The 26,316-nt window shown below is 40.6% G+C and overlaps 1 protein-coding gene across 50 annotated transcripts in view; it reads left to right on the forward strand.

Moving 5' to 3' along the window:
- The window catches only part of ZMYND11 (zinc finger MYND-type containing 11), a 157,796-nt gene that overhangs the window by 128,564 nt on the left and 2,916 nt on the right, over positions 1–26,316 (forward strand). For 21 of the 50 annotated variants that reach the window (XM_065582788.1, XM_042859000.2, XM_065582791.1 and 18 more), the window contains 10 exons: positions 1,879–1,956; positions 2,423–2,515; positions 4,149–4,236; positions 5,808–5,863; positions 6,711–6,788; positions 7,342–7,460; positions 9,602–9,809; positions 11,325–11,393; positions 20,744–21,016; positions 21,907–22,092. In XM_065582788.1, coding sequence (XP_065438860.1) covers positions 1,879–1,956; positions 2,423–2,515; positions 4,149–4,236; positions 5,808–5,863; positions 6,711–6,788; positions 7,342–7,460; positions 9,602–9,809; positions 11,325–11,393; positions 20,744–21,016; positions 21,907–22,092 — 1,248 coding nt within the window. Of the gene's footprint in view, positions 1–1,878; positions 1,957–2,422; positions 2,516–4,148; positions 4,237–5,807; positions 5,864–6,710; positions 6,789–7,341; positions 7,461–9,601; positions 9,810–11,324; positions 11,394–13,289; positions 13,329–20,743; positions 21,017–21,906; positions 22,093–24,828; positions 25,967–26,316 lie in introns of those variants that run through there. The other 29 variants (XM_042858956.2, XM_065582795.1, XM_065582781.1 and 26 more) reach the window with 5 other exon arrangements.

Raw genomic sequence — 26,316 nt, forward strand, 5'->3', positions numbered from 1 at the left:
GTAGCAATTAAAACTATAGTATTTAGGCTGCTGAGATGTACACCTCTACCCCGATATAACGCTGTCCTTGGGAGCCACAAAATCTTACCGCGTTATAGGTGAAACCGCGTTATATCGAACTTGCTTTGATCTGCTGGAGTGCGCAGCCCTGCCCCCCTGGAGCACTGCTTTACCGCATTATATCCGAATTCGTGTTATATCGGGTCGCGTTATATCGGGGTAGAGGTGTATAATAAATATGTGAGCCCAATTCTCTAAGGATATCCATCTGGTTAAACAATGGTTTGCATGCTGGACTACTGTAGCCAACTTAGGTCCCTTCGTTTTAAGAAAGATATAATGGACATTGTATAAGTCCTGAGACGAGCAGGTTATGCACTTGCCGTAACAGAAAAGCCAACAGTTGGCAATACATTTCAGAAGGAGTAAAGGCAAAATGAGACTCAATCAAATACTATCCATCTTTTAACCTTAAAATGCAAGGGTTTTGGCCTTCAAAGGGTAATTATAAAAAGTAAATATGTAAAAATGGTACCTCTATACTCAACAGATCTGCTCCCTTGGTGTATTCAGAGGTATCCGTTAATAGTCCAGTGAGAGAAGTAAGATTTTATACATTTTTAACCATTAGCTTTTGCAGAGCTAGCCTAGCTAAGATGGCATGAATTGGATTCTATTCCTTTTTGTGCATCACAAAGAGTATTATTTGCTAAGTTCCAGTCAGTTGCACCTTTGCAAACCTTATTAAAGACCATGCTTTGCACAGGTGTCACCGAAGTCATAATTTGAAGACCTGGAGGTTACAGAGCTATAACTCTGAGCCTAATTTAGTCTGTAAAATCTTCTTAGTGGTGACAATGAAATGCATGAGAAGGTAAGAACTCAACCTAACACACAGTCACCAGGCTGAGTATTCAAGACTGGGAGGTAGGGAAAAACAAAACCAAAAAAATCCTTTTTGCTTGTGAAGTGATCATATGGAAATCACTGAGTGATCATAAACATGGAACCACACATTGCTGCTTTTACAGTCTCTTTTCAGCACAGAACTCTACTTTAAATGTGGAAGACCTACAGTAGGCAGGGAAACGAGCAAAGGGGAGCTATCACTTTACTCATAGCTGTAGTGGCAATACTCTAATTTAATTCATGCTAAACGGTTTCTGCTTGCCTAGTAAGCATATCATTTGCAGCTGGTACGGGCTTTCTTTTCCTGTCTTTCGGTGGATCAGTGGTTCTTAAACTTTTGTACTGGTGACCCCTTTCACATAGCAAGCCTCTGAGTGCGACCCCCCTCCCCCTAAATTAAAAACACATTTTTATATATTTAACATGATTATAGATGCTGGAGGAAAGGTGGGGTTTGGGGTGGAGGCTGACAGCTCGTGACCCCTCCACCTCATGAATAACCTCATGACCCCCTGAGGAGTCCCAACCCCAGTTTGACGACCCCCGTGGTAGATACTAATACCTTGCTGATAAGTTGACCATTAAATAATACATTGTAATTTTATGCTGATCCTACCCTTTCTTCATTACTTCATTTTATTAAGACAACGTAATTCTGCACTTTTTTGTGTGAGAGCATTTGACGAGGCATTAAGAACACACTAAATAGAAATAAAGCACATAATTCTTCTGTAACTGAAGTCCTCAGCAAAGTACATAATTCATTTATCACCACGAAGCTTTGACTGTTACTCTTGTGCATTAGCATTACCAATTTTGAAGAAGAGATTTTCCTTAACTAATTGTATGATTTAATCTGAGGCAAATGTACCTTTTTAAAAATCTTTGTAATACAGAGGGTTGCTGGTGTGGTTTTTTAAGTCAGATTTTTAAAAAATAGTTGACTGGTTGTTGTTTTTTTTTAAACAGAGTATTAAGAAGAAAAATACAAGCAAGCAAGAGATGAGCACATACCTGCGATTCATTGTCTCTCGTATGAAGGAGCGGGTGAGTCTGAAAGAATGACACTTTTCCACGGCGGTGGTTTGCATAGAGAGGGTAGTAGAGAGTTGGGAGATGTTTCTAATGTCCCCTTTTTAAATATGTTGTATTCAGTTAGGGGCATATTATGGTCACCGCATGCATAAGTGTGCAAGGGAGCAGGGAACACAAAGAGCCATTCCTTTACACATCCTCCTATGAAATGGTTTATGTGTTTCAACATGTACAGCCCATGGCCCAGTATACAGATTATTCATATTTCTGGCTGGAATAGCCTATGCAAGGTGCCCACACCTCCAGTGGAATGGAGACTCTTCAGATTTTACAGAGACACAAAATCAAGGTGAAACACTTCTTTCCCTTTCTCCACCTCTGCATGCGATTATATGGCTCCCTGTTCCTTATATTAAGTACTTAAATTAATATAAAGTGAAATAATTATTTTTCACATACTGTTTCTTGGTCCTTTCAGGCTATCGATCTAAACAAGAAGGGGAAGGACAACAAGCACCCAATGTATAGGAGGCTGGTGCACTCAGCTGTCGATGTTCCTACTATACAAGAGGTACAGTCACATACTTTCTGATTTCTTACGCGAAATTTTGTTCTGTCTTTAAAAGTGAAGCCAAAATTTTATGAACCAAAGTATTAATCCTTGTTATTTAGCTCTTTTCATGGTCGTTTCTGCTATGGCTTCTTTCATAAGCATAATAGCCAAACATTTCAAACTTGGGTGACTAAAGCTAGGCACCCAAATCTTTATATCAGCACCTAAAAATGTGCCTGATTTCCCGAGGCACAGAGCACCCTCAATTCCCATTGATTTTAATGGGAGATATAGGTGTTTGGCACCTCCGAAAAATCAGGCTATTTATTTAGTTGCCTAAAGATGGATTTAGGTGCCTAAAGTTAGGCATCTAAGTTTGAAAATCTGGCCAATAAGTAAAATGGCTAATGAAACAAGCCATAAGAACATGTTTGACCAAATATTCCATTTTTTTCTTGTTAAAGCAGTTATAGACATCTGCTTTCCAAACATCATGATGATTCATAAAATGCCAAACATTTTGGTTGATCACAAAAAGCAGGAATGACTTGAACCACCTTTTATGTTAATTTCTTCAAAAATTAAAATACTAGTTAATATATAATCCTTTCTCTGTAAGGTGATTCAGTCCGTGACTTATTAAATCAAAGGAGTTGGGGGCTTCCCTTTATAAAGATTAATATCTTACTGAATATTGAATGATATGATATGTTGTGCTATTTATTGTTGTTGTTTTTTTAATTGTAGATGTGGGGGTTCTTGATTTTCAGTATTATAAAATAGAATTCAGTGTTGCTTGAAACATGAAGTCACACATGCACAAGCCAGGTCTGCACTAACATTTTTTGGTGAAACTACCAGTTGCACTCCTCCAGACGTGGAAGTTGCCAGAGTAGAAAGTTTGGGCATTTTAGCACCATGTGATCTAGATTTGCTCAGAGCAGGTTTGGTTGACCCTGGCAAAAATGCCAGAAATTGACAGAACATTGTCTACGCTAGAATTCTGATAGGTGCTATCACCAAGGCAATGCAACTGACAGTAGCACAGATAAGAATGTTTTACTAGAGTGGAGAAAGCCATAGCATGCTCAGCTTGGGCAGGGCTAGAAAAATGCACTGTGTGACTCAATGCAAACCTCTGTTATGGTTTAAAGTTATGGGCTTTGAAAGTTAATCCTTTGAGAAAATGGTGGCTGCAACATGAGGCCCTTAGAAAAGTATATGGGTGCTCAACACTGAATTGAAACTAAGATGAAATGCTGGATTGAAACTAAGATGCAAAGCACTGTCCCACAGGGAGCAAATCTTTGAGCAAATGCTGTGGGCTATAGTCTATTCTGTTACACACCATGGGAGTGAATGGGATTACTCCAGATTCGAGATTTACTTGTTATAACTGAGAAAAATTCCGCTCTTTAAATTAAGTTAATTTTAAAGCACCCAAGAACTGGACAAGTACTGCACCTACTGAGGTATGGACAGGTAGGTGCAGTACTAATCCTGGAAGTGTTAAAAGTACGTCTGTGAGCCATAGCAATGTCAATAACTCACCTTGTCTCCCTAATACATATTATTGTATGAGCTTGTGTGCATAATACGAACAAGTCACTCCACCAGTAGTTTTCATAGTTCTGTATTTTGCTTTGTGTAGAAAGTAAATGAAGGAAAATACAGGAGTTATGAGGAGTTCAAAGCAGATGCTCAGCTGCTTCTACACAACACGGTGATTTTCTATGGAGGTAGAGTATTACATTGAATATTTTTCTCATTAATTTGATTCAGGAAATAGATCTCAGTGTCTTTACTCTTAGGAAACTGACCACTTTGGATGAGACTTGGGGACCAGCTAATTAAGAGAGGGTGAGGCCACCCTGAGAGTCTGTGGCTATTAGCAGAGCAGGCTGTGTTAGTACTCATTTCTACAGTGGTGCCCACCCTTCCTCACTTCTCCTATACCTGGTACCACCTTCTTTGCAGGTGGCCTTCCCAATGGGAGCACCTCTACCCCCTTACCAATCTATTCCTGCTTCAGCCTAGGAAGTTGTAAGGGGAAACAGTAGAGTCTGAGGATTGGGACCCCAGAGCAGCTCCATGCTGAATAGCTGGCCAGTTGCTAAGAATATCGCCAGGAGAGCAGTGCTGACTACCTGTTTAGTCTCTGGCCATTTACAGAATGGATACAGTCTTCAGATGGCCATAGCTATGGATGGACTTCTTTTGAAGAAGTTAAGGAAGAATTGCTCCAGAACAGGTCACAAGCCAGGTGCAGTGTCAGGGCAAGTATACTTGTCCTTGGTACAATTTACTGAGGATATATTTGCTGATCCATCGGGTTCTAAGAGTTACGTCCCAGGTTTGCAAAGGCACCTAACTCCCACTGATTTCAAAGGAAGTTAGGAACCTAAATACCCTTGAGGATCTGGGCCCAAGAATTCTCAGGGAATTAAGTATTATGTTTAATACAGGCATCTAGTTTGTAGTCATGGAAAAGTCAAAATGTGTTGAGAGAATATTTGATGCAGTGAGATACATAATTGGAAGTAAAAGCACAACAAGCGGCAGCTTCTAGAATTGACCCATATCAACTGCATGCTGTAATCCTCTAAGGCCTGGTCCATACTAACCCCCCACTTGGAACTAAGGTACGCAAATTCAGCTACGTTAATAACGTAGCTGAATTCGAAGTACCTTAGTTCGAACTTACCACGGGTCCAGACGCGGCAGGCAGGCTCCCCCGTCGATGCCGCGTACTCCTCTCGCCGAGCTGGAGTACCGGCGTCGACGACGAGCACTTCCGGCATCGATCCGGGATCGATTTATCACGTCTAGACAAGACGCGATAAATCGATCCCAGAAGATCGATTGCTTACCGCCGGACCCGGAGGTAAATGTAGACCTACCCTAAGAGACAGTTGTGTTTCTATAAGGATGTCGTAACAAAGAGTGGTGTTTTAGAACAATTGCACCATGTGGGCTGGGACATTCATGTTTAAAAAAGAAAGTGGGACATCTAGATAATTAATGGTGGCCCATCCCTCAATCCACTTCTAAAGATGCTTACTTAACATGTTAGCTAGTTTAAAAGTCCCCAGTAATATTTATATACACAGATGGACATGATGGGGATGGTGAGGCAGAGAAATAGAGTTGATGGTTGGAAATTTAATAGGAGAAATGTTAGCTAAGATACTGAATGAGGTTTTTTTAAGGCATATATTTATAGCATGAAAGGCATCGTGACGACGATTGCAAATCTTTGAGCAATGTTCTCATATTGTGGTTATTGATGGTATTTATTTTTAATTTACAGCGGACAGTGAACAAGCTGATATAGCTAGGATGCTTTACAAAGACACATGCCATGAGGTAAGTAGTATCTATTAAATGAGATGAAAGAGATGATTTGGTACAGATGAAACAATTTGGTTTTAAAATAGTGGCCTATCAGTTTCTAAAATGATGATTTCTTTCTTCTTCTAAGTTGCCCCTAAAAGCAAGGAAATAATGGGGAATATTTATTATTAACTTTCCCAAATTAAACTTTTTCACAGTGAATTACTAATTCCTTTTCCTTTTGTTCTGCATGGCAAGGGTTTTATATCTCTCACATACACAGAACAGCTTTATTGCAATTTATTATCATATTCCTTTGCTCACTGAACTACAGTTCTTCATAATTCAGAGAACATGATTAGTCAATGGAAAGGAGAAATCAGGAGTAAAGTTTTAGTTTCCAAATAATATATAAACACATATTTAGACCAGAAATGGTCAGTCTTACCTGATTTAATTCAAACCCAAATTCTGACTGATTTCCAAGATGGACAATTGAAAAATTGAAGGGGACAGGAAAGTGGTGTTTGGGTCAGCGGCCGGTTTGCTCAGCCTTCATAGTCAACTAATTTCAGTGCTTTCAGAGTGTTTAAATTTGCTTTAAATATGCAAATACTCCTTATGCAGTGTATAATCTTTAAAAATAAATTGAAGTTCCATTAGCATTATTTTTGTAAAAAAGAAAAAATGTTTCTATGTTAAGGCCAATATTTCTGCCATTCTCAACTTGCCTCTATTTTTATGAATATAACTAACTGATTCCACAAAATTAGCATGCAGGGCTAAATATTTGGCCTTAAAAATCTTACTACTTAAGAGTTAATAGCACTGTCACAAAGAGAGTGTCCCATGGGCTGATTTACTTGTTTTTGTTTTTCAGCTGGATGAACTGCAGCTTTGCAAGAACTGTTTCTATTTGTCAAATGCACGTCCCGACAATTGGTTCTGCTATCCTTGTGTATGTTTGACACAGATTTTTATTTACTTGCCTTTTAAAAAATAAATACTTTCAGTCCTGGAGTTATTCATTTCTTGACTATTCTGCTTCAAATAAGCAGAATAAGCTTTTTTTCAAATGTACTGTTTAGTCTCTGCACCTCTGATATTTTACACAAGCAAAAACATTAACTGAAATCTAAAGCAATAACAATATGGGTAATAAACTTGGTTATCGGGCAGTTGCATTAGAAATAAGGAGTTTACAGGAATTAAAGCTGTTTCTGGATAAAGCTATGAAGACTAATATAATTTTTGACATGCTTAGGATTTCTGTGTACAATAGATTGTTACACACTTTTCAGAATTTGTCTTTCTTAGTGTCTTTGATCCAAGCAGTATGGCTAGCATAGAAATACTGTGTATTATAGGAAGATAAGAATGAAAAAGAGCACTAGACATAAAAAGCAACCGTGTTCTTAAGATACTAGCACAGTGTTACACTAAACTTAATATTTGTGGGATGACTGAATGTAATACTTCAAACCCAATAATAAAACACTTTTTTTTTCCAGATACCTAATCATGAATTGGTTTGGGCCAAAATGAAAGGGTTTGGGTTTTGGCCAGCCAAAGTCATGCAGAAAGAGGACAATCAGGTCGATGTTCGCTTTTTTGGGCATCACCACCAAAGGTAATTTACTAACCCCGTGTGCTGCTTGTTATAGACATGCCTCACATAAGTTTACCCCATTCAGTCATGTTGTAAATCATTGCTGAGCTAGTCCCCAGCCTAACTTTGTCATCATTATTTCAGAAAGTTCAAAGTCCAGTGTAAGACATCACAGGCTGCCGAGTGATTCATAGAAGATTCCATTTTCAGAATTGCCATAGGGATATTCTCTACCGTTTTAAAGTAAAAAAGGAAATTAATTCCTATGCACATGACTCTTCACCTCCACAGCAGCCCGTAATAAAGACATTGCACACAAACTAGACATACGTTAACTGAGATGTAGTTTTAGGTGCCTGAACTGCTAACTTTGCACATGTTGTTAGCCAACAAGATGCATCACAGGTTTACATTTTAGGGATGTAACACATTACAAAGTGTTTTGGTGTTATTGTTAGCATTGTGCCAACACTCCCAGGTGGACCCCAATTTTCAGAAGTTTGTAACTTCAATGAAATAATCCCTTTCACATAGAACCTTCACCTATGGGCTTCAGGGAGTTGGCTTGTTCATTTAGGTAACATTTGGCTATGGCTACTTTGTGAGACTATATCAGAAAAGAGAATAGTACAGCCCCCAGAGTTTTTCAAGTGCTATTAATGTAGCTGTTGCTACTGTGCAGAATGTGCACATCAGTGCTGCTTTTACAGCATCAATGTGTATATGATTGTAGAGGTGAGGCAACACTTACATTTTGGCTCATTGTTTCTGAGAAAGTCGTGCATTTCAGTGCATCATGAGGGAGGCTGGAAATGTTTATAGCTGGGTTTTTTTTTCAGAAGTGTTTATTTAAGTTGCTTTTTAATTTAACAAGGACTATGTATATTTTCACTTGATTTATATAGTAAATAAAAGAATAGACTATGTTTTAAAACAACTGTCTCCAGCCTCTCCACAAGTGCTTATTATATGACTTCTTAACAAGGAGATTTTCTAGCAAAGATAAATGAATAAGATCTCTTACTTGCATTTAAATCATGGAGTGACTTATATTGAAATCATAAGTACCTTAGTAAAAGCTTCATACCTAAGTAGAGAATCATTTCATGTGTAGTTTTGGCACTAGGCTCACACAGCTTCACACAAGTGTTGTGTTCTCTTACTAAGAAGTTCGATGAAAAACACCTGAAACTCTACACATAAGTATATACTGTAGTAAAGAGGAAAATCCATCTACCGTAATGTCATCCTCTTGTTACAGTCATGGACTTTAAAAAGGAAGAGCTAGATTCTCAGCTGGTGTAAATCAATATAACTCCATTGTCTTCAGTGGAGTTATACATATTTACCCCAGTTGAGGAGCTAACCCTGGGTATTTAACTTACCACAATATTCACGTCAATATGTAGATTAGTACTGCTATGACTGATATTCTTTAATGCACCTTTCTATATCCTTTCAGAATGTCAAGAGTTATAATTTGTTACATTTCTGTGTACCCTTGATGGCATGATTTAGGCTGGGACTTTCAAAGGGGCCTAAAAAGCTAGGCAGCCAGTTCCCATTGACTTTGATTGGGACCTGGGCATCTAATTCTCTGAGGCCCCATTGAAAATCTCAGCTGTAGAGACTAAGGAACCTTTCAGGTCTCTAAGTCACTGGAGGGACAGTTTGACAAAAAGTAATTACTGTCCGATGGCTGTTTAGTGATTTATACAAAAGGATCTGGTGCTCTTGATTCAATTGCAGATAGATAGATAGATCACAAAAACCAACACAAGAGGTATGAATTTGGCACTCATCTTGACAGTTTCAACAAAGAGGCTAAGGACTGAATTGGAATAGAAAGTGCACACGTAGTCGTGGTCTCTCCATGTCCTACCGATGCTCAACCTCTGAAAAACTGGCCACTTTGAGTTAGTTGCCTAAATACAGATTTAAAACGTAGACTCTGTCTCCAGGGCTGCCAATACAGCACCGCCGTGGGAATTGAAGGTGGGGAGTTTCAGAAGAACTGAGCATTGAGCTACCTGTGTGAAGAAGCACAGTTAGCCCAACACTAAATTCATTGGAATATCTCACTCTAAATCTTTTTTTAAATGTATATTAACACACTCTTCCCCTTCAGCTTTCTGATTGTGTCTTTAAATTGTCTTTAAAAGGGCCTGGATCCCTTCAGAAAACATTCAAGATATCACAGTTAATATCCATCGGTTGCATGTGAAGCGCAGCATGGGCTGGAAAAAAGCATGTGATGAACTGGAACTGCACCAGCGTTTCCTTCGTGATGGGAGATTCTGGAAGTCTAAGAATGAAGATAAAGGTGAGGAGGAGGCAGAATCCAGTATCTCTTCCACCAGCAATGAGCAGGTGAGTACTTAACTACTATAATTTATTAAATGACGGAAAGGTGACCTGCAATGGAATTTTTAAAAGTTAGTTTTAAGTTGTGCACTGTTTACTTCTTTATGATGAGACTAGAAGACAGGTTACTTTTTTTTTTTAATACTTTAGAAATACCAGGAATATAAAGTTATCATTTTCCCAGGTTTTGCTGGATGACCTCTGGGAAGTCTCAGGGATATTTATTGGGAACTCTCAACACCTTGATTGAATGAGCAAAGGTCCTTAAAGTTAAATAAGTGTTAATTAAAACAAAGAGTTTAAATTGTCCTACTGAAAATCTCTTCTCTCCACACCTGCTCAGCTTTCATTCTGTTGACTCTTGTGATGTCACCATTTCAGTAGTTCTCCAGACATAGGAACATAGACATTGCCATACTGGAGCAGACCCAAAGTCCATCTTCTCCAGTGTCCTGTCCTTGACATTGATGGTATCAGATGCTCCAGAGGAAGGTGAAAGAATGTGATACTAAATACTACCTACATCCTGGCCTGTAATTACTAGAGATTAATTATAACTCTGAATAGTCTTGTTATAGGTATAAATGTACAATTCATAGAATCATAGAATATCAGAGTTGGAAGGGACCTCAGGGGGTCATCTAGTCCAACCCCCTGCTCAAAGCAGGACCAATTCCCAACTAAATCATCCCAGCCAGGGCTTTGTCAAGCCTGACCTTAGAAATCTCTAAGGAAAGAGATTCCACCACCTCCCTAGATAACCCATTCCAGTGCTTCACCACCCTCCTAGTGAAAAAGTTTTTCCTAATATCCAACCTAAACCTCCCCCACTGCAACTTGAGATCATTACTCTTTGTTTTGTCATCTGTACCACTGACAACAGTCTAGATCCATCCTCTTTAGAACCCTCTTTCAGGTAGTTGAAAGCAGTTATCAAATCAAATCAAATCCCCCCTCATTCCTGTTTGAATCTTGCTAAATTCTTGGCCTACATTCCAAAGTTTAATGACACGGTACAAAATCAGAGCATTTTCCAGCCTAGAAAGGACCTGAATTTCTAATGTACAAAAACAAGCAGAAAAATGTTTGTTTTTCTAAAAACAAAAAAACAAAAATCTTTTATCACTCCAGTGAATCCCAATACAGGATTAGAGTCTTGTTCCAGAATGCAGAACCCGTTTGCCTGAGCATCCCAATGACAAATTGCATAAATAGTGTAAATGAAATAAATAATCGTTATTTATTAGAGAATTAGTAACATATACACACGCACGCGCACACGCACACACAGATTCTACTCACTCCACAGATCATTAGTTATGAGGTCATTATCACTAATTCAGAAAATATATCTGACTGTACATACTCCTCATTTTGGAATTGTATTTGGCTTTGTATGCTGCCTTTCACACTCCGGGTATCTCATGCATTTTACAAAGAATGGTATTTATGTTGGCAGCTGAGAACTAGTGTTTCCCAGCATTTGGAATTATTCAACATTTTTTTTAATAATGTTGACAGCTGAAGGTTACTCAGGAACCCAGAGCAAAGAAAGGACGACGTAATCAAAGTGTGGAACCCAAAAAGGAAGTAAGTACCCTCACGTGGTATGTCTGTCAGTTAAGCAAAACAGCCAAAAGAAAAACACTTTCAGAATTATGATAGACATCCCTTATTTTCTGTCACATTTTACTTGTTTTATGCTACTATCATTAAAAGTGTGAGTGTCAGCAGGGCGACCTCTGCTGAAGACTATAATGAGATCTGTTTATCTTAAGGTTTTGTATTGGCACTCATCACCATGGTATCTGTGTAAGAGCTTCTCACCACAATTTTAGCCAATAGTAATAGTCAGATGGTATTATTACAGTTTAAAATCTCCATCACTAGTAAATCAACATCCCACTGATAACAGTTTCTTTAGGAACGGCAAACTAGGTTTAATTTTAATAATATATTACATTTTTTTTTAAACTGTTAGAAGAACATTATTTTGGTTGCCAAGTCAAGGACTCAAAAGTTAGGAAATGCCCGTTTTATGGTTGCCCGTAGAACCTTAATTCTACCTGTTTGTACATCCAAACTATGCACTGAAGGAGGCAGATAAAAAATAAAGTATGTGATCATGTAGTTAAAGATTATCCTAATAGACACGCACAAGAAGGAAGTGGCCCTGGCAGCCATAAATTTGGCATTTCCTAATTTGCATTCTTAATAATGTTCCTTTAATGTAGTTTTTTATGTGACTTCGCAGTTGTTCTTTTTTTGAAAGAAGGAAATAGATTTAAAAAAACTGTTATGTATGACTGTAAAAACACCCCAACTTACCTCATCACCAGGGTTCAAACCCTGACACTTCAGCACAGACTGCTACGAGTACTTGAGTTGCAGAACTAACTACATTAGTTGGCAGAAGCAGAAAGCTGTTGTCCCAGAATAGGGATGGGTTGCTGGGGTCAGGGGATGGTCCAATGGAGTCTGGCCTGGCTCTCTCTCCATCCTTGGGAGATGAAGGTGCTCCTGCCCCATGTGGTGCCTCCAGAGTGGGGGATGGATCCCTGGGGCCACGTGCTAGGTATGTATGGGGAGGCGTCCTCTGTTTCTGCCGTTTCCCTACAGGTCCCAGCAGTTCCCAGGGTAGTATATGCTGCTGTCGCTCCTGCTGCTAAGGCTTTGGCAGCAGTTTGGATCCAGCTCATTAGTATATTGGGGCATTCAATTATTATTTTGGCAGCCTGCCAAAATAATCCTGTGGAAATGCAAGTGGGAGAAAGAAAATGGTGATTTCTAACAGTCTACAATTCAGCTAAACTGAACAGAATTTCTTGGGACAAAGAGAAGACACTTCTCAAGCCTAGAGACTGTCTCCCAGTCAAATTTCAAATGTCCATTGTAAACAATGAAAATGTTAGAGTTTCTCAAGGAAGATTCCAAGGATATTTTTATATTGAAAGGTGTTAGGCAACCTCAATGTACAGATCACTACCATCTCTCCCTATAATTGTGTGGGTCACCAAATTTTGTCCACTTGATAGGAGCCTGCAGGTTGAATCTAAAGGGCACAACTGAACAGAGAGCAGCCCACTTTTGCTTTAATGTGGGGAGAAGAATCACAGAAACTACAGGTTACAGCATACAATGCTTCATTCTGGTTTAGGTGGCACCAGCTGGAACATTGTATTCTGGGACATGTAGTGTCAGTGGGCCTCAACTCCAAATGAAAAAGGAGGGCAGTCACAGGTTGTAGCTTAGGCATACTGATTTACTTCTTTCTTTGAATGTGCCCAGATCTTGTGCTTATGACATTTGAACTCATGGGCCTGGTTGTCCTTTCACTTATGCCGACCCTACATGGATGTAACACCACAGACTTAAATTAAACTACTCCTGATTTTATACCAGTTTAAGTGAGAGGAGACCCAGGCCCAACACTGAGAAATGGAAAACTTGTTCTTGCTCATTTTTGTTGTGCTTTTTGTGTTGCAGAATTGTTTAAAAAAAAACGTGGTCATAACTGGCAGAAAGGTTAGATGTTCTTGTATATGATTTATATAATATTTAAAAACTGTATAAATATATATTGATGCAATATTTAAAATGTATCATTAGAATGAACAAGGCAGGATATTACCATGACCACCTACATTTTAAGGAAATAATGCACAGTAACTCCTCGCTTGACGTTGTAGTTATGTTCCTGAAAAATGCAACTTTAAGTGAAAAAATGTTAAGCAAATCCAATTTCCCCATAAGAATTAATGTAAATGGTTCTAGGGAAAAAATTTTCACCAGACAAAAGACTATAATTTATATATATATACACACACACACAAACACACACACACACACACACACAGTATAAGTTTTAAACAAACAATTTAATACTGTACATAGCATGATTGTGAAGCTTTGTTGAGGTGGTGAAGTCAGAGGGTGAAAGAGAATGGGATATTTCCCAGGGAATGCCTAACTGGTAAATGATGAACTAGCACTTGGCTGAGCCCTCAAGGGTTAACACATTGTTGTTAATGTAGCCTCACAGTCCATAAGGCAGCACGAATGGAGGGAGGGGAGACAGCATGGCAGAGAGAGACAGAGACACACCGTGTGTGTGAAAGAGATGCGCATTGCCCCTTTAAGTATGCTGACCCCACTCAAAGTACATTGCTTTTTAAGTAGATCACCAAGTTGAGACAGCAGCTGCTGCTAGCAAGCTCCCATCGTCCTGAGCCTTGTCATGTCCCCCACCTGCTCTGACTTTAGCACCCCTCTTCCCACCCTCCCCCCACCACACAGCAAGCAGGAGGCTCCCGGGAGCAGCTCCAAGGCAGAGGGCAGGAGCAGCACACAGCACTGGAGGGAGGGACAGCTGAACTGCCCGCAATTGCTAGCCTGCTGGGCGGCTGCCGCACAAGGAATTAGGGGAGCGGGGAGCTGATGGGGGGGCTGTCGGCCCACCCTGGTTCCAAGCCCCCACCAGCGAGCTCCAACAGGCTATTCTTCCTGCAAGCAGTGGACAAAGCTGGCGGCTGCCAAACAGCGTTATAAGGGAGCATTTCACAACTTTAAACGAGCATGTTCCCTAATTGATCAGCAATGTAACAACGAAACAATGTGAACCAGGACGACATTAAGTGAGGAGTTACTCTAGAACTATGTGAAAAATACAGGGCAAAGTTTAGGCCAGTGCCCTCAAGTTTTATTCATAGTGCAAAATTATACAAAGTCCTAAAACATGCATGAGTATCACAGTGTACAATTCTTTGTATGATTATTGCTGAAATATGAGGCAAAGTATGTCCTATACTTGATGTGAGGACATTAGATGTCAAATAGAAGAAACCTCCTTAAAAAGATCTCTCCTAGGAACTACAGGAATACAATAATAATCCGTAATAATATCCAAACCCAAAAGGGGGCCAGTGATCTCCTACACAGGGGTTGGTAAACTAGGAAGTATTATGGCTGTACTTGGAGAGGTTTTTAACAGCCTGGCATAGTTTGTCTGAAACACCCCATCCTATGAGCAGGTGTTGATCCTACTGGTAAAGGTTTAAGAAAGTTCAAATATCTTTACTGAGACAGGTGGCTTGTTACCCCACCCAGATATGGGGAGTGTGACGGGTTGGATCACAGAAACCCCCTTGGGAGCTGCCAGCTGATGTGCCAAGACTACTTCTATCCCTGTTTTCCCTGCCAGCTCAGGACTCCAGCACCCTGTCTTGCTGAGCCACACACTCCTGTCTGCTCCAACACAGACCCAAGGTCCGAATTACTTGCGCCAAAGCTCCAGGTTTACCTGAAAACAGCTCACAGAAGTGTGCTTGTCTTTAGCACTCAAATGCCCAACTCCCAATGGGGTCTAAACCCAATTAAATCCGTTTTACCCTGTATAAAGCTTATACAGGGTAAACGCATAAATTGTTCGCTCTCTATAACACTGATAGAGAAATATGCACAGTTGTTTGCTCCCCCAGGTATTAATACAATTAATCAACTCTGAGTTAATTAATAAGGAAAAAAATGATTTTATTAAATACAGAAAGTAGGATTTAAGTGGTTCCAAGTAGTAACAGACAGAACAAAGTAAATCACCAAGCAAAATAAAATAAAATGCGCAAATCTATGTCTAATCAAACACTGAATACAGATAAGATCCTCACCAGTTCCAGAATGCTCCCTTTTACAGGCTAACCTCCTTTTAGCCTGGGTCCAGCAATCACTCACACCCCCTGTAGTTACTGTCCTTTGTTCCAGTTTCCTTCCAGTATTCTGGGGGGTGGAGAGGCTCCTTCTTTAGCCAGCTGAAGACAAAATGGAGGGGTCTCCCACGGGTTTAAATAGACTTTCTCTTGTGGGTGGAGACTCCCCACCTACTCCTATGCAAAGTCCAGCTCCAAGATGGAGTTCTGGAGTCACCTGGGCAAGTCACATGTCCCTGCATGACTCAGTTTTTACAGGCTGAAGCCATTGTCCACATGATATCTTGTATATCTCCAGGAAGACTTCTTATGTGGATTGGAGCATTCCAAGATGCATTGTTCCCCAAGTGCTTCCAGATTAGGTACTTAACCTTGCAAATTCCTTCCTAAAGAAACTGACTAAATGCCTCACAAAGCTTACTTAGAAACCAAGCAAGTATACAGCCCATATTCTTAACCTCAAGTAGAAAATGATATATGTGTACAAATAGGATGAATAGAGATAGTAGACCATAACCTTTACAGAGATATGTTACATGGCACAGGCAGCACAAAACATATTCCAGTTATGTCATACATGCATATAAGCACACACCCCCATAAAGCCTTATGGGGTACATTGTCACAGGGAGGTGGAAGTGACTCTCTAAAGAGAGAGGGACCAGCATGGTAACTGAGTAATCCTCATTTAGGGATGTTAGAAGCAACCAAGTTTAGACTCATAGGCTTTAAGACCAGAAGGGACCATCATGATCATCAAGTCTGACCTCCTGCACATTGCAGGCCACAGAACCTCACCCACCTACTCCTGTAATAAAACCATAACCTCTGGCTGAGTTACTGAAGTCCTCAAATTGTGATCTAAAGACTTCAAGTTACAGAGAATCCACCATTTAGACTAGTTTAAGCCTGCAAGTGCCCCATGCCCCAGGCTGCAGAGGAAGTAAAAAAAAAACCAAAAACCCAGCGTCTCTGCCAATCTGACCTGAGGGAAATTTCTTCTTGACCCCAAATATGGCAAACTGTTGGACCCTGAGTATTTGGGCAAGACTAACCTGCCAGACACCTAGGAAAGCATTCTCTGTAGTAACTCAGAGCCCTCCCCATCTAGTGTCCCATCACCGGCCGTTGGAGATATTTACTACTAGAAATCACAGATCAGCTACATGCCCTTGTAGGCAGTTACATCATGCCTCCCCCTCCATAAAAATATCAAGCTCACTCTTTAAGCTAGTTAGGTTCTCCCCCTTCCTCCCCTACCTCTCCCCCCACCGTTCGCCTTGGAAGGCTGGTCCAGAACTTCATTCCCCTGGCGGTCAGAAACCTTCATCTAATTTCAAGCCTAAACTTGTTGATGGCCAGTTTTTATCCATTTGTTCTTGTGCCAACATTGGCACTTAACTTAAATAACTCCTCTCCCTCCCTGGTATTTATCCTTCTGATGTATTTATAGAGAGCAATCATATCTCCCCTCAGCCTTTGTTTGGTTAAGCTAAACAAGCCAAGCTCTTTGGGTCTCTTCTCATAAGGAAGGTTTTCCATTCTTCTGATCATCCTTGTAGCCCTTCTTTGCACCTATTCCAGTTTGAAAACATCTTTCTTATACATAGGAGACCAGAACTGTACACGGTATTCCAGAGCAGGTCTCATCAGTGCCTTGTATAATGGTACTAATACTTACCTATCTCTACTGGAAATACCTCACCTGATGCATCCTAAGATTACATTAGCCTTTTTCATGGCCACATCACATTGGCAGCTCAGTCATCCTGTGATCAACCAATACACCCAGGTCTTTTTTCTCCTCTATCACTTCCAACTGATAAGTCCGGCTTATAGTTCCTGAGTGCATGACTTTGCTATTGAACTATTAAATTTCATCCCATTTCTGTTACTCCAGTTTTCACAGTCGTCCAGATCTTGTTGTATGGTATTCCAGTCTTCCTGCGTATTGGCAATATAACCCAACTTTGTGTCATCCACAAATGTTATTAGTACACTCCCACTTTTTGTGCCAAAGTCATTAATAAAACTGTTAAATAAGATCAGTCCCAAGACTAATCCCTCAGGAGTTCTGCTAGTTACTGAGGAATTGGTAAGTAGTAGAACTGACAGTTCACCTTTCAGGATAACCCATTGTAGACTCCACTTTAGCCAGTTGCTTATCCACCTTTCAGTTCTCATATTAATCCCCATCTTCTCCAGTTTAACTAAATTTCCCATGAGGAACTGTGTCAAATGCCTTATTGAAATTCAGGTAGATTAGATCTACTGCATTTCCTTTGTCTAAAAAATCAGTTATCTTCTCAAAGAAAGAGATCAGGTTGGTCTGGCATGATCTATATTTTGTAAAACCATGTTGTATTTTATCCAATTACCATTTACCTGCATGTCCTTAACTACTTTCTTTTTCAAAATTTGTTTTACGACCTTGCGTACAATTGAGGTCAAACTAACAGGCCTGTAGTTTCTCGGATCACTTTTTTTCTCCCGTCTTAAAAATAGGTACTACAGTAAAAGCTGTTTTATCCAGCATGTTGGCGGAATGGGGGGTGCTGGTAAGTGAAAAATGCCGGTTAACTAAGAGAGAGGGTGTGGGAGGGGTTGTCGGGCTGGGGGTTGGGGCTCGGCAGGGGGTGCAGAGTGCGGGCTCTGGGAGGGAGTGTGGGAGGGTGCGGGGTGCTGGATCCGGGGGCCACTCACCTCGGGCAACTCCCTGCAAGCAGTGACCTGTCCCGGCTGCTCCTAGGCAGAGGCATGGCAGGCAGCTCTGTGCGCTGCTCCTGCCCCGCCCCAAGTGCTGGCTCTGCAGCTCCCATTGGCTGGGAACCACAGCCAATGGGAGCTGCGGGGGCGGCGCCTGCGGGCAGAGGCAGCGCGCAGAGCCACCTGCTGCTCTCCACCTAGGAGCAGCTGAGAAAGTTCACCACTTATGGGGAGCCTCCCAACATGAGCGGCCCCCGGATCCGGCACCCTGTACCTTCTCCTGCACGCCAAGCCTCCTCCCGCACCCAAACTCCCTCCCAGAGCCTGCACTCCGCACCCCCTCTCATGCCCCAACTCCCTGACTGCCCCACCCAACTGGACTATAAACCGGAATTTCAGTGAAGATCAGAAATGCCGGTTTATAGAGCTTTCCAGTTGGCGAAGTGCTGGATAAAACAACTTTTACTGCTCCAGCCGTAGGGTAGCAATGCTCTAGCCGTAGGGTATGACCCCCGAGTCTACAGATTCATTAAACATCCTTGCTATTGGGCTTGCAATTTCATGTGCCAGTTCCTTTAATGTTCTTGGGTGGAGATTATCCGGGCCCCCCAATTTAGTCCCATTAAGCTGTTTGACTTTGCCATCCATCTCTGATGTGGTAATTTCTACTACCGTATCTTCGTTTCCAGTAGCACTCCTGCTCCTGTCCCTAAGCTCCTTATTAAAAACTGAGGCAAAGTATACGCTTAGGTGTTGGGCCATGCCTAGATTATCTTAAATTTCCACCTCATCCTCAGTGCTTAACGGTCCCACTTCTTCTTTTCTTGTTTTCTTTTTATTTATATGGCTGTGGAACGTTTTACTATTGGTATTAATTTCCTTTTCAAGGTCAAAGTCTGCTTGGCTTTTGGTAGTTCTTACTTTTCCCATACACTTTCTGGACTCCAAGAGGTAGCTCTCCTTGCTGATCTATCCCATCTTCCATTCCTTGTAGACTTTCTGTTTTCTCTCAATAATTTGTTTGAGATGCTTGCTCATCCAGGTTGGTCTGCAACCTTCTCTATGAATTTTTTCCCCTTGCTGAGATACCGGCTTCAGATAATTTCTGCAACTTTGGCTGAAACTAATTCCAAGTCTCTTCCATATTTGAATCCTTGAGTTCTTCAGTCCGGTCTACTTCCCTAACTAATTCCCTTAATTTTTTTAAGTTTGCCCTCTTGAAATCAAGAACCCTAGTTGCAAATCTATTTTTGTTTATCCTTCCCTTTAGTTTAGGGAGAAGACTTGAGCCAAACTTCATGTTGTATTAGTGTTCCTTTTAGGTCAATAAAAGCAACCCCAGAAAAGGGTTGAGTTAGGGCTCTAGTGCATGTTTTGAGAGCAGGTTCAGAACAGTGCCTACTCACTGAGGTTATAATATAGACTGTTTTGCAGTTTTACAGTATTTTCGGTCAAGTGAATGCTGTAAATTGTGTAAATATTCACTTTTGACCTAATGTAAGCCTCTGGATTGGCGACCAGATAAGGGCAGCCCCAAGAAATTAATCAGGCTGACATATTAAATAGCACTTGGTAGCAAAAGGGATTACATGATCTACCTTTTAATGGGTATAATTTCTGTACTTGTCATTTAGGCAACCACAAAGCATAGCCCAAGCGGTAGACATTGTGATAAGTGATGGTTTGACATTGCAGGGAATATGTTAATTATCCATTCTGCATTAAGTGGTTATCAAATTTTTTAAAAAATCTTTTCTTAGAGGAAACAAACAGATTTTTTTGTGTGTGATTTTAAACACTTCAAGTTCCTGGGTTAGGGGGTGGGAGTGAGGGAGTAATATGGTAATATTATTATATCTATTTTAAAAAGCATGGACCACTAGTATTATTCTGTTACAAACTATAAGCTAAATTCAGTTCTACAGTAACTGCGATTTCTTCCCTGGATAATTATGTAACTGCACAATGCTTTCATGGTCATCTGTGTCTAGTTCTGTTACTATTAGTAACACTTGGCATCTGATTAGCCTCTCATTTTCAAAGTGTTTTTGAAACAATTAGTTAATCCTCTCAGTAGCTGTGTGAGGTAAGCAAAATCTTATAAAATAGCAAAGTAGCCTATTGGGCCCCATTTAGCCCAAGGTCCACCAGGATAAACTCAGGTTTAAGGGGCCACATCTAGGATCCCTCTGAAAGGGTGTTAGTGAAGAGAGGATGCAGCCACCCCTTCACTAAGGGGCTTGTGTGGCTGCAGTTTAACCCCCAAATGGGCAGTGTTGACTGAGAAAGGGGCATGGCCAGGATGACATACTGAGATTCATCATGTCCTTTGGAGCCTTGGCCTCGGACTAACGCTTCCAGCCCTCCATTACACCGAGCAGCCTCCAGGAACAGGGTCTTGGCTAGTACAGGGGGATGTTAACGTACACCAAACTTTGCCAGCTTCAGTGAATTTGAATCCTTCTTTCTGGATGTTAAGAGTTATGTTCTGTCCTGAACATAAGGGTTAGAAATTTTGCTCTTTCTCTGTAGGAGCCAGAGCCTGAAACTGAAGCAGTAAGTTCAAGCCAGGAAATTCCCACAATGCCTCAGCCCATTGAAAAGGTTTCAGTCTCAACACAGACCAAGAAGTTAAGTGCCTCTTCTCCAAAAATGCTGCATCGGAGCACCCAGACCAATAATGATGGAGTGTGTCAGAACATGTGCCATGACAAATACACCAAAATCTTTAATGACTTCAAAGACAGGATGAAGGCTGATCACAAGAGAGAGACCGAGAGAGTTGTACGAGAAGCAGTGGAAAAGGTAGCCCTCACCGCAAGTAACCCAAACTGTACACACGTGGTTTGGGGAGGGAGGAGATTGTTGTCTTCTGTCATCCATTCTTGGGAAAATCAGTTTTTAAAGTGCAACTTTCAAAAGACACTGTGTAAAAACAGCATTGGTTATTGTATTTCAGAGAGTCCATATCAAATGTCCTTAGTTTATTCAGTATAGTTGTTTTTTTCTAGCTTCTATCGCCGCAAATGCAACCTGCTATCTGAAAATCAAGCTGTCTTCATTCATTCATTATAATTGACCCCAGTAGCACTTTTCCAGCTCATTTGACTCTAAATTATGCCTTCAGTCTTCACCTGTGCAATTCCATGCGGTGGGATTATACAGATGTTTCTGATCAGCTCTTTAAGTGAAACTGAGTAAATAATTCTTTTGTCAGTTATTCCATCTTGAGCATTAAACAGTTGGGGTCAGATTGAAGCTTTAAGTGTTACCCTTTGAACTCTTCCACCTATTGTGGTTTGTTCATACTTGCTGAAGTTTCTCTGCATGGGTTTTGTCCAATCTGCTCTTACTGTAAATTTGTACAAAATAATAAAAAGAATTCCCTTGTAAACTGAGCACATCTGATCTAGAGTCATTGACACAATACACATGGAATTCTATGATGCTGCTTTTACAGAGTTGCCTTGCAGTGTAGAACTACTGTAAAGTTTTGGTTGTGACCTATGTATTGTATGCTAAATTGCTGGGGTCCGTTTTTTATTTGTTTTTAAGCAGTGCAAGCGTCTACATTTTCCAAGAATTAAAATTCTGCTTTGTTTGACCTCCATCTACTATGGTAATGGTATTTGGAGGTAGCCAAAGAATACAAATACGCACTGACTTTCTTTATTGACTTGCTTCCCTTATGCCAGCTGCGTACAGAGATGGAGGAGGACAAAAGGCAGGCTGTAAATAAAGCTGTAGCCAACATGCAAGGAGAGATGGACAGAAAGTGTAAGCAGGTAAAGGAGAAGTGCAAAGAAGAGTTTGTAGAAGAAATTAAGAAACTAGCAGGTCAGCACAAGCAGCTGATTTCCCAGACCAAGAAGAAGCAGTGGGTAAGTGTCAGGATTTATTACCAGCGAATAACTGAAAATGTTTTGTACAGGCGGCAGGGAGCATGAATGTGTTTTCTCCATTACCATTAACCACTCTTTTCTCCCTGAGCTATCAACATTGGGGTCATCCTAGTCCTCTTCCTTCACATTCTCCCTCTACTTTTCCTTGCCACCCTAACTGCCAAATCTCTACTCCAAACTCTGGTTATCTCCCACTTTGAGTTCTGCTGTCTCCTCCTCTTAAGCCTATGTGAAACTAACCCCAGCCTCTCCAGCCCATCAAAATGTTGCTGCCAAAATAATCCTTTTTTCCTATGGCTACAATCATGTCCCTTTGGGCCACTTCACTACCTCCCCATTATGCTATGTATGCATTAAATTCAGACTTATTGTCTTGCTTTCCAAGCCCTGCATGAAGCAGCCACTTGTATAGGATAGCTAGAAGTATAAGTAAGTATAGCTAACCTGTCTCCATTTGTATTCATCTGCCAATGATGCAAATTTTTGTTCCCTTCTCTCACAAATGTCTCAACGCCTCCTTCTATGGTACCCCGAATACATGGAATGACTGTCCAAAATATATTCCTCAAGCTTTCACCCATCCCTCCTTCACTCCTAAAAACTTGAACCTTTAGCAGCATATGCAAAAAGTGGATATATTTACACTTAAATAAATGAACTGGAACTGGGCACCTAGCTCACCCATGTATCCTATTTCCCCACGTTTTGTCTTTTGTCATTCTAGTTTGTAAGCTTGGGGCTGGAAGTATGTCTTTCTATATGTCAGTACACCACCCAGCAAATTTTGGCTACTAATGCATTACAAATAATTAATAACATGTAGTGCTGCAGATGTCTAATAGGATATAGATGGAAAATTTGTTATTGTCATTAGGAACAGAAGGTCTACTCTAACACATGGATTATTTAGAGAGAGAGAGAGAGAGAGCGAGAGAGAGCATGCAGCTAAACGTCAGACAAAAGGTGGACTAGATGTAATGTTTAAAATGTGGCATTAGGATTTTGATAACAGTCTATAAAATAAAGGATGTTTGGCCTTAGATCTACTACACACCTCTCCTGCATAGATCTTACCAAATATATAGGGCTGAGACTTTTCACTGCCTCACCACAAGGTGGCACTCTCATCTTGGAGACTTAATGGATGCCAGCACTCAGCCATCACTTCCTTCCTCCTCCTCTCACGGTGTCCAGCTCTATGTCAAGCCAGTATCAATGATTTTTTTTCTTTCTACTGACAATGGTTGTTTGTTTAAATCACTAGTTCTGTCTATTGTTCTTGTAGTTTGAAGATAGTCAATAAAAAGAAAACTATATCCCTTAGAAGAGAGAAGGAAAACGTCAAGTAGGGACAGTAGATCCCTTCCTAAGTATCAAAGATTGTTGGTGGTTTTAAAGAGGAATCAAATATGTCAAACAACACAGCTCCCATAGAATTATCTATCGTTCTACCAGTATAGTGCTTTTATCTATTGATGGAGTGTGATTTAGTCTCTAATGGTTATGTACCCTTGAGAGCCCAGATAATTATTTAGCTGTATAAGTGTCCCCCATGGGTAGAATTTATGATAGATGCACATTTGCACTCCGGCTGTCCCTATTAGAACTTGGAATCATTCTAGTTTATTCTGATTTGTTTGTCATGTTTGATAACTTTATTCAAAAGGAAGTGCTAATTATATACACTGGTACCCATTCCATTGCATCTCACAGACATGTGCACACACCACCTCCAAGTGAGGCAGTTACACATTATCCTTTCTGGTGCCAGAGAGTACTCTTGACAGTCGCACACAAATCTAGGGACCCGGGAATAGGTCCATCAAATGCTACCTTTAGTGAATAATTCCTACAGGCAAGTCCTGTCTCACATATTTAGAAAAAAATTTTATATAGCCTGATAAATCTGGCTGCCAATGTTCAGCCTCAGACCATTGGAAATGGTCCAAATATGCAACCCCTCAAAATGATTTTTTCTCCAGTGGTAATAACAACAGACGCTTAAGTGCAATACTACTGCTGCGTGCTGCTATTATAGTAATGATACCTTCTTACTGAAATCTCATATAATCAGCATATACCAAATGAGTTTTAGTGGCTTTGCTTATTAATGTTTTTGTGATGTATAGCCTGAAGCCAGGGAAAGCTTTTATTATTAATTACACATTTATATTTCAGTTACGCATAGAGACCACAATTAAGATCAGGGCTCATTGTGCTAAGTGCTCTACAAACACACAGGGAGACATGGTCCCAGCCTCAAAGAGCTTACAGTCTTGTTAATGGGTTGGATTTTCTGGTGGTGTAAATCAGCACAACTCAGTGGACTTTCATTTGTTTACACTATTAGAGAATTTCGCTCTAATACAAGATGCAAAATATGGATAACAATAGGAGGGGGTGGAGGACAAGGTTAACAGTCATAAGATTATGCAGTGGGATAATCTAGAAAAGTCAGATTCAGAGTTAAAGCTGGCAGTTTGCTCCCTCTGTTCTAGGTATCTGCACGTAGGATGATATAGGAGCTTTATGTCTGAGACTTATGGAAGACATATGTAAGAGGAGCAGCAGGTTCTCCATATATGGATCTGAGTTGTCCCCCTCCATTTTAGCTTTATTGATGTCTCCTAGCTAGCAAATGTGAACCTGATCTTTGGCTGACTCCCATGCTCTGTGTAATGTAGAGACATGCGTCTGTTCCATGTTCCCTTTCAGCTGCTGTTCCTAATGGCTCCTAGAGACTCCTGGACAGCCAGCTTTATGAAATCCAGGAATGTGGATCTCCAGAGGATATTCAATTGAAAATGCTGTTACAGATAAACTCTCTATAGCTGAGTTATAAAAAGAAAAGGGAAGGGATTCCACTTGCAGCTTGGGCAGTTCCTTTATTGGTGATGGTTATTGGCTTTTGGCTTAGCCAATATAAATTTTTTTTCTTCTGTCTGTCTTTTAGTAAGCTGTAGTTCTTCAAAACAATTGGGTTTGTTTCCTTCGTCTCATTAAAAAATATTGTAACCATATTGTAACATAAAAGAAGATAGGAAGTTTCATGCAAAGTTAAATCCTGATTCTTTGACTTGGTGGCTGCATGTGCAGAGAATGCACTGTATTCCTCCTCCCGCTCTCTGTCATTACAATAGACATCTCAGTCTAGATTTTCAAACGTTCCCTCACATTTTGGGGGAGTCTTGGGACTTCCAGGGCCTGATTTTCAAAGTTACTGAGCACCTACAGCTCCCCTATTAATAGTACTTCCCTATCGTACAGGGATACTGCGAGGATAAAATGTAATGCTTTTGAAGTGCTCAGATGCTATAATGATGGGGGCAATATAAAAATCTAGCAACTGTGACTTGTTAACAGATCTGTCCCAGTCTCCTTGTCAGCCAAGTTATTTTCCTGTTATCTAACACCTCTGTTGCACTAGAACAAAATAGTACAAGCAGCACTGCCCTGACACTCAGGTAGAAAGCAATTGAAGGCACAAGATTCTAAATATTCACCTTTCAGAACCAAATCCTTTGAATTCTGAATCCCTGTTCATCCTTCTTGAAGGGCCCAGGCAGGAAAACTTGAGCCTCTGGAAGTTATTGCTGTGTAAAGCGAATTCATTATCACTGTGTTGAGTAGCAGAAATTCCCTTTTCATATAAAGAAAGTCCTTCAGCCTGAGCAGAGGAGGGGAAAGAAGCCTCAGCTGAGGAACGGAACAGCAGACCGGTGGTGATCACAGCACTTCATTATGTAGTTCTACAGGGTCAATGTGGCTGATGCAGAATTCAGCCTTAAGATCCTTATAATGGTGGTTTTGTCATAATAAATGCTGTCTATCGCACCTCAATATCTGCTCATTATAACTACCTGCCTGGAGTGTGAAGGTTAATGGGGATTTCACTTTTCCCAGTTTCAGTCTCCATCTCAGTCATCTCCCCTATTCTAGAATTAGGCTCCGACTTCTATTCCTGGGCCCTCTATTCAGAACCTGAGAGTCTCCATTGATTGCAACCAAATAATAGACAAACAAATCACTTTTTCCTTCTAATTTGTGACATAACTGTTGATGCCCATCCAGAAGAGATCCCCCCCCCCCCTCCCCTCAGACTTCAGATACTAGCTGCAAGATTTGCAAAAGACCCCAGTTCCTATTAAGGAATCTTAGGCCATGTCTACACTAGCAAGCTTATAGCGGCACAGCTACATTGGT

Source organism: Chrysemys picta, chromosome 2, assembly GCF_011386835.1.
Source record: "Chrysemys picta bellii isolate R12L10 chromosome 2, ASM1138683v2, whole genome shotgun sequence".
In the NCBI taxonomy this organism is placed as follows: Eukaryota; Metazoa; Chordata; order Testudines; family Emydidae; genus Chrysemys; species Chrysemys picta.